General features: G+C 46.8%; 1 protein-coding gene across 2 annotated transcripts in view; it reads left to right on the top strand.

The window, feature by feature from the left end:
* Positions 1–3,091: 3,091 nt before the first annotated feature.
* Positions 3,092–9,262, top strand: part of LOC111261940 (uncharacterized) — a 47,157-nt gene continuing 40,986 nt past the window's right edge. Inside the window, exon 1 of one of the 2 annotated variants that reach the window (XM_022835843.2) lies at positions 3,092–3,847. In XM_022835843.2, the coding sequence (XP_022691578.1) occupies positions 3,812–3,847 (36 nt within the window). In that variant the 5' untranslated portion in view covers positions 3,092–3,811. Of the gene's footprint in view, positions 3,848–7,425; positions 8,494–9,262 lie in introns of those variants that run through there. The other variant, XM_022835844.2, reaches the window with a different exon arrangement.

Raw genomic sequence — 9,262 nt, 5'->3', positions numbered from 1 at the left:
CTAAATAAGTTCTCTTTACATCTCCGAAAAAGCTTACGAATCTATTTTTACTATGTATGTAACGGGTAACTATGAAAAGTTTCGTCACCTGCCATTTCAGCCAATGACGCTCACCAATCCCCCATTTTCCATGTTCCTGTCTGCCCTTTACCTGACCCCCGCACGAATCCTCATATTGATCGAGATCAGTCCACCGCCATCCTCGTGTATCACTTCCATCGTCCAATAAAATGGTGCCAGCTGTAGTCCATCGGGGAACCGCTTTCTCGTCCGCAGCCGAACCGCAACTACGGCACCGACATCCGAAGAGCGATTCCTTCGAACGCGTCACTCTGTTGCCGCTGTTATGAAATCATCATTTGTTAATAGTCATTTGCAGCAGCTGTTGCATCCCACGTTTCTGCTAGTTTCTCCCGCTTTCTTTCTTTTTTCGTCCTTTGTTCCGCTCCGTCGGCCTCATTTCACCAATAGACTACCAACATCGCCGCTCACATCTTTCCTTCTCGTTGATGCCATGTTCTCCCGATTTCCGCTGTTCTTCGACACCTCTCCGTACCGTCTCTTCGCGAGGATTGCCCTGTTAGCTTCGAGTCCTCGTCCCTTATTGCTCCTTCCCTCTTTTGCCTCGGCGGCCACATAGCGTTCTGAAAACTGCCTTGATCTGGTTGGGAATCTGACCCCGACTTGCGATGTCGGCTGGTGCCAGCTGTTGGTTCCCACGCGGGCGCTTCTGTGGCCTGTTACAACGAGAGACAGCGGCCCTACCCCACAGCACATCGGACAATGCATGTCGGCTCACGGTATTTGGGGGTCTAGCAGCGATCGGATGTTGCTGGTAGTTTGCTGGTAACAGGATTGCAGAGGTGCCGAGTTTTCCATAAGCAGGTTCTTGCGGCGGGGAACCAGCGAAAAGTGACTTTTGAGGAGCAGCAAAAGAGTGCGAAGTATTAGACGCGGATGTGTAAATAGGGCTGTGTAGGGAGGCCCAGGTAGAATCACAGGAAATATTGCGTATAAAGCCGTCTTGTTGAAGTTTACATTGTCATAGCTGCTGTTGTTACGGTCGCTGATCGCACGCGCCTTGATCGCGATGACGCGCGAATGCTTCCGAGCATTCGTAAGGGTTGCTGGTTTATAATGTCAAGGGCTGTTAACCCTCATCGTCAATATCGGCAGGGCGTACGTTTGTTTGAAATTGACTTTCGATACATCACTTTGGAAGTGAAGTTCATGTTTAGGGAACTCTCTCGGTTAGAGTGATGTCTTAGTTGCCTATGAACAGCTGGCTTAAAATTAACGAGTAGTCTCTTAAAAAAGTTGCTAACGTGACCAGAACTTTTAAGACAAAGCACGCTTCCCCTAAAGCCAAACAGGATACTAGGATGTACAGAGGCAAATATCGGAATGGCAAAGACGCAGGCTCATGAAAGAGACAGTAACATAGCCAGCCCAATAACGTACGAGGTATGATTGTAGTTTCAAGTGAACGTTATGGTAATGACCAAAGAGCGTGCTTAAGGCTACTTATTAGTTGTCCTTGCCATTGTATCACGTCGGAAGGAATTGCAGAGCATTTACTATATAACAATACAGTTTTCCGTCTGATTTCCTCTCAAGCGTTTGGCAAGTCAGGCGGAGATGGAGATTTGACTTAACACGCCACCAAACAAAGTTATCGACAAACTCCTATAACGCGTCAGTATGTGAAGTTACCTGGCAAATCGACCAACAAAAGTTGTTATTACGAGAACGTCGACAAAGGCTGGCAAAGGAGAAGTTTCGAAAAAAGAACGAAGCTAACTGAGATATATCATCATGAGAAACATACATTACCGTGCAATTCGTTATCACACGCGGATGCAGAGGCGTAAAAGCAATAATACAAAGTAACAAAGGTTGATATGATACAACTGATTCGAATGTACCGGTTTATTTGAGCTAGATGGAACTCTCCGCGAGTGCGCGCATAACCTGCGGCTCCGATCGGCATCGTTTTGAGAGATGTCATGAATTATCTTCTTGTCCTGGTATAAGGTACCCTTAGCCGACTAGACACATAAAATGGGAAAAACGAAATGTCTTGGTTTGGGTCTATTTTTTACTTCGTCCTATAAGCGTGAATATAGACCACCTTCGATTATGTTGCGTAACGTCCAAAATAGAAACACGAGTCCGTGAATTTACCAAGAAAAAATTGTGCCTTTCATGAGTGTTTAACGGGAGGAGCCGTCCACATTAACCAGCTTGAATCAAAATTATCGTAGAGCGTACTTGATTGATTATTATAGTATAGGACGAGTCTTGTGGACGCCCAGCTTGACTTATAGAAGCTTTGGCAAGGTTTAATTCCCACTAATGTATAATCTTTTTTGTATAACCCTTTCAATGTATTTAACGATTCTGCTGTTGTTGTTGCCGCTATCGCTATCGATACCGTTACCACCCTATCTTTATTGCTAAAAAAAGTTATATGTACGTTAAAAAGTCGCATGTTTGAGTTAGGCTGACACAGTCACCACACCTCGTATGTCCGTTTCCCCGCTAGTTGTACGGATTTAAATAAAGACACTGTTTGTTTCAGCGGACCACCTTCACCGCTTTAATACTTCCCTTATTGCTGCTTCCATCGGAGTTTGAACTTTGGCGCCTTTTCCTGAACAACCACCCAGGCAACACTGACGAACGCTGTCAATCGCTGCCGGCTCCCCACTTACCAAAACAGGACGCTCACGGCGAGACTCCGTTTGCGCCTATTCCCCGTGCCAGAGCGTGTGAGCGGGAGGGTGCCCACCAGCGCGGCTGTTCGCGCAGCAGCTGCTGCCGCCTCCGCCACCGCCGTTGCGGGCCTCTGCCTTCGGCTAAAGCCTCAGCTTCTTGTGTCTTCAGCTGTCTGCGTGTGCCGATGATCCGGCGCCGGTGGCGCGACGGTCCGGATGGCCAGTCAGTGTGATGGGAGTGAGCGCATACAGTTCGCGCAGCCAACACAAAGCCGCGGCCCGTAGCGGCAGCAGCGGCAGCGGCTGCAGCCAGTGAGCCAGTCTCTACCAATTGGAAAGCAGTGGACCCGTCGTCTAGATGTCTCCCGTTTCGCTTTCGCTCGGAGTGCCCCCATCGGTTCGTGCAGCTTGTTCCCGGCCGATCCGGAACAGCGCACTAAGACACAGGTTTCAGTGGACTGCACAACGGACGCGGAGTATACCTATACATGAGTAGCAACGATACGACTACAACAGTGGACAGAGAGTTGGGATTTGACAAACGAGTTTCCGCGGGCAGACGAGCCACATAAGTCGAAGGATCGGAACGACGAACGCAACAAAACAAGCACTTCTGTTTTGGCGTTTCTATTCTGGCTGCACGGAGAAGCCGCGGCAACAACTTCGTCGCGCTGCTGCTGTTGTCGTTCCGCGATTCAGGGTATACGGCGACGTAGGTGACTTGTTGATGGGAAGGGGCAGATGCCGATTGAGCTCGTTGCCGCTCGCCAAGGTTGGGCTGAAGTCTAGACCGCACAGCCTGCGGCCCCCTTCCATAGTCAGCTGTCATCATCGTTTGTGACATTATACAGAGTCACCTCATATTGTCACGGAGAGTGTACGAGCTGTACCGACGGGTCGAGGCACGGAAAACTTCGTATAGCGGTACAAGTGCTGTAGCTGACTCTGCTGTTGACCTCTGAAGAGATCAGCATTAGCCGGGAAGAGAAAGCGGAAAGTAAGGCGCGTCTATCAGTGTGAGTGCACCTAGCCTGAAGAACAAAGTGAGGAAGTTACGGGACGGACTTCGCTAGTCGGCGGGTGTCAACGTCAACATGGAAACGACCGAGAATCGCGCAGCGCATGTGGAGGTAAGCTATAAGAACATATGCATAGGCAGATTATGGTACAAGCTGAGAGACTTCTCGATGAAATAAACATTGATGAGGCGAAGTCGGTTTTTAGCGTCGTGTAATGATGCACGTGCCTCACAAATCGGACTGATTGACCGAAGAGTACGGCGACTCACTAAACTGCGTTGCAGTGTGGTTCATAGATAAAATCGTCTTGTATTGATCAGACAACAATTCATCAATACTGATTTCTAGACGGCTCTCTTCTTGAGAGCTTGGGAACGCCTAATTTTTACGAAACCGATTAGCATCTGTATTCCGAGCTGCGTACACTGGGATGTAGTTGGACCTACCTAGGTACATCTCAGACGATAGCTACACTAGCCAATCTGAATGATTTTTGTGAACCACTCTTCGTTACATTCGATGAAGGTCTATAGAGGTCGCCCCGGGGCCCCGGTTGCCACTTTGGAATTTCAGCGGAGATTGGCCAACAAGTTTTCATATAAGTGCATGCGGACTCAAGTTTCGTAATTACTGATAGCCAACACTCAGCGCAATGATTTACGATGCAGCACAAGTCCCTATAGAATAAAGCAGTTGGTTCAGCAGTAACAATTACCAAGTCGTTTTTAGTATGGACTACAATTTTAGTGGACCTAATCCAAACGATTGCAAATTCTTCTAAGGCTCGATGAAGCCTGCCTGTACGGATTGTTATCTGCGAAACAAAGCGAACAGACACATGCAAGGCACAATTAGGCCTCGTCCCAGCCAGTAAAATGAACAGCTAAAACTTAGCTATGGAACGTTTTTCCAATTTTTATTCAACCGGACGCTGTAAGTGTACTGATAAAAATACAAATGCCAACATATTGAAATTGTATTTGATATAGACATTGGTCAGTGTGGGCATCTATGGTAAAACCTGCTGATTTCCGCTTGTTTATATCTACATATGTCTTCATTAAAATGGGCAAGAATTTACATGTGCTGTTGATTCTGAAGAGAAGTTACTTCCCTCCTAATCGGCCTCCCGGTTTCGACGGCTATACATTTACGCGGCAGTGACAAAGTAACGTCTAAAACACTACCCAACCGATGAAAACTGAAAAAAACTCGTAACGGTATCTATAGCACTCTACGAAGAGCGAATAAGAATCCGTTCCATGTCTTTGTTTCTGGGATTGATGTGTTGTCCATTGTTGAGTACAAGATAAGGTATTATCGTCACACTGATTTCCTCCCCCCTGTACTACACGCTGTCCACAGCAAAAAACTTGCGTTCTATTCTATTTCACTTGAAATGTTTCTTTTATATTCATCGCAAAAAAAGGTCCTATCAACACTCGAAGCTCCCTGGATGCCCCCGTCTTTAGCTTCGTGTAAACACTGGACAGAAGCGGTCGCGTCAAATATTAATTATTGCAGTAACTTAGCAGATATATTTTTCAAATCGCTGCACAAAGAAGCTTATAATTACTCTATTACCAGGGTAACAAATAACTTTCGAATAAACATAGCAAGACTACCTTAAATATGTATGTATAAAGGCAATTGCGTGTTTCTTCGAGTGGTCGACAATCCTACCGTTATAACCACTCGCCTATGTGACCAATTTACATGTGTTTAGATATTTGTATGTTTGCGATTGCTACTCTTTTTAAATGAGCTGGGTAAGTTACAGGTGTGCATTTTTAAGCTAAACGCAATTAGGCCGAAAAACCGTCTCTAGACACCAGCCATGGCAGTTTTTCGTTCTCTGTGCCGCCGAGCAACGATGATACTTTCGGTATCCGTCAGGCTCGCTTCGGGCAATTGCATAAACAAGTGATCACTTGAGAGATTTTTGAAAAATCTGAGCGGGCCCCAGTCCGTCAAAGCGGCAGGCAGTTGCACTACCACTCTCCGAGCTTTTAATAGATACCCATGTCCATATATAAGGACTTCGAATTTGAGATTTAAAGCACGCACACATATATATTACCGATATTATTCAGCACCTGCGATTTAACATAAACGTTTAGGCATTTTTTTTTTGCGCCTCGTGACTATCATGATTACAATACGAGGCTTGCGCACCATTCGGTCTAATAAACTTCACGATACTTTGTACAGTCTATATGCTGAAAGAAAAAGAGTATGCTTAAACCTCAGCCTTTCAGCCAGGTCTGGTCCTTTTGGATCGCCTCGGGCAACTCGGCCCTACCCTGTATTATTTCCCCAAAAATGTACTATATTAACTAATTGCGGCGCTTTTCAAAGGGTAATTTTGAATCTCGTGCGTATCAGACTATAACGCCGCCGATCTGAGCGAAAGTCAAAACGAACTAAAGCCATTTTGAAGGCACGTCCATTGCGTACAATCGTCGTGTACCATCGTGTTGTGTGTCGGTGCAATGGTTTAGTGTCCTAGGTTTAAGGCTTGTGTGTAGACACATCTGCTTTTGCGGCGGAGACGTCCAAGCCGCCCTGAACTACTTCACGATGATGGAACAATCAAAAAGCTCAGCTTCGATGTTGAACAGAACAGTTTGAGGAGCAACATTTTCCCCATAATAGGATCTCCACGTCGTCAACAGCGATGTTTCCTATAGACAGAGTTAGCAACATAGCGAAATCAGCTGTTGAAAATGAATCCAAATAAAATATAACAAATTCATACGTTGGGCTTATGTGTTAATATTTTCTACACAATTCGATAGACTATTGATCATACTGAGCGCTTTCTATCCAACGAATTATTGCCCGAAGCAGGCAGCCAAACACTGCAGGACAGCGTATTTGCTTGTTGGGTGTAACGTTACTATGTGCTATGTCTACTAGTTTCGTAGTCATGTGGGTCAAATATGCATGTTCGGGAAGGGCAAGTTGACGTCCTAACCGGAGATTATATGGGTTTCAGTCGATCTACTCGTGTACTAATGAGTGAATGTGTTCCGACTTCTGAGATAAAACAAGATGCCTTGTCAAAGTAAGAAAGAAAACGATCAAACCGCTTACACTGTTACGGCTTTAATGGCTCCATAAGAAAATCGGCTCCGAATCGAAAAGGCGAAAATCAGGGGGCTCCCATTCGTCGCTGCCCCGACCAGCAGCACGATTATTACGTCGTGTAATTCGGTTTTCTAATTGCTTTTTCTTTAGTTCAGTACCAGAGTGTGTGCACGTACCTAACTACTGCAAGCAGATGAAATAATAATAATAATAACTTACTACAATTCGTCTGTCTCCCACTAAAATTCGCCTTACCCACAAACCTAATTGATTTACCCGTTATCATTCGCTGGCCCACTTCGATAGGCGTACGTCCACCCTACGTGAGCCGTTCATCCATCTGATATTTTGGGGCAGAATGGGGCTAAGGAGGAGTAACGAGCAGGACGATGATTACGACCACGACCACAGGTGATAGCAACTCCCCTAGCGGCAAATACGCGCACCATCACATTTCGCGTCGATAGCCGCCGCCAATCGCAGCTGTCGCGGTAGCGATCGCGCGGCGGTCTCCTCTTTCCCAAATCTGCCCTCTCCTCTCTGGTCTGGTCGCTCCTGTGTTCGGCGCACCAGCCGTGAGCACCGGTCCTTCATGGCACACCAGTGGGAGCGAAGCACCCACAACCGGCGCTACAGGCAAGACGACGGCCGCAAGTCATTTCCTTTCCGCGGTCAATACGAGCGGATGGGAGCCGTCGTAGCAAGCGAGCAGCATCACAGCCATCATTGCTACCCCTACTTATCGTACGAGAGGGATCGAACAGTGGCGCTGTCTTCGTGCTTGTGACTGGGCATCAACAGCATCACAGTAGAAGGAGCGGGCGCTGCTCAAAGTACCTGTAAGGGCAGCAGCTGCCGGCTCGGCTAGTCGTAGCTGCAGCGAGGACGAACTGTTCGCTCGCAGTCACGAACAGCGCGTATGTTCGTTGTTCTTTCGTGGCGGCGCTCCATTGCGAGCGAACCGCAGTGAGCGAGTACGGAAACGCAGAAACGACATCCGTAGTCGTCGTCGTCTTTAGACCACAAGCGGCTCAGTGCCTGTGTCTGTGCACAAAATCGGCTAAATCAACGCGAACGCTAGCAAACGGTACAATTGCTTCTTGGTGCTTGCTTTTTCTATCCACCACCAACTGTTAATTGATCTCGAAATCGAGGCGATGCTGTCGATGACTGAAATCTGACGAAGACAGCAGTCTGGCAGCCGTGTTGTATTGCGATGTACACAGCGAAGTGTTCCGGTACTCATGTTGAAAGCTGTTAAAATATCTATGTAGATGTAACAGCTCTTGCAGCTGAGAACAACCTGAATTAGTGCATTAGCAACCTATCCAGGAGTGTTGGCCCCATTCCAGCAAACGGAGCCGGTGCATAGTGGACGGTAGAATCAATCGGTGCCCACCTTAACGCCATATCGAGGAGTATTGTCTAGCGTGAAGTGAACGTGTGTTAAGTTTATCTTTAAGAAATAGATAAGACTCAAATTAATCTGTAACACACGTAGTAATTTCGATCCTAACTCGTTGGTGCGATCATCGAAAAGGTCATTGGTGTCATTTACGTGTATTCTGTGTTACGGACCTGGTATTACTCTCGCCAGTACCCTCTGTGCGCCTAAACTTACCAGCGATACGCATGTCTAACAGAAGGATCAGCACTAGACAATAAATGTAAGCATGTATTTCGAGCTGAATAAATCTATAGCATACGCAGGTATACGCGTCCGATCAGTTGTATCCGCTATCCAATGACTGGCATATATCCACGCGGGCAACAAACTGGAAAAGCCAAACTGCCGTCACGGTTCCTTATTTGCTATTTTTTCATTAGCAAATATACTTGCATATAATAAAAAAAAATTATGCATATATACAAAATTTGTCAGATGTGTCTATCCCTTGACGTAAACATGATTCTGTCTATGAAACATCTTGCAACCTACCCAGCGGCAAGCCTTTGTTGACCATCACACATTAGTGGAGATCCATCAACAAAATTACAACCAGCCATGGAGGTGGTAGGTGACAATCGAAAAAACTAACGCAACGCCAATAAGAAACCTGTCGACGTAGCTTACTAGAAGACTTTTGGGGATTGACTACTGCTTCTTCTTCTTGTGAAATAGACGTAGCCAGTGTCTGCCAATCTGACTGTGTATTTGTGTGGGGAGGGGTGGGGGGGGGTGTCTGTAGCAAAGAAATGGTTCGGGCGAAAAGACGACATTTGTAGCACACCATAGTGAGCAGATGGCTTGAAGAAGTTCGGCCCTTGCATCTGTCTGTAGCTATAAGTTGTTGTAGTTCAATGGAGAGCTGGTTAAATATGCACTAGGTAGAAGGTAAGAGGCTATAAGGGGGAAGGGGGGTGCTAGTAGTGGTCGAACTGGTCGCGGTGGTATGACACGCCCCCCCCCCCTCCCCGGCGGCGCTGAGACGACGG

Source organism: Varroa jacobsoni, unplaced genomic scaffold, assembly GCF_002532875.2.
Source record: "Varroa jacobsoni isolate VJ856 unplaced genomic scaffold, vjacob_1.0 scaffold_617, whole genome shotgun sequence".
In the NCBI taxonomy this organism is placed as follows: domain Eukaryota; kingdom Metazoa; phylum Arthropoda; class Arachnida; order Mesostigmata; family Varroidae; genus Varroa; species Varroa jacobsoni.
The sequence above is the reverse complement of the archived record's forward strand: the minus strand, read 5'-3'. Positions and strand labels throughout refer to the sequence as shown.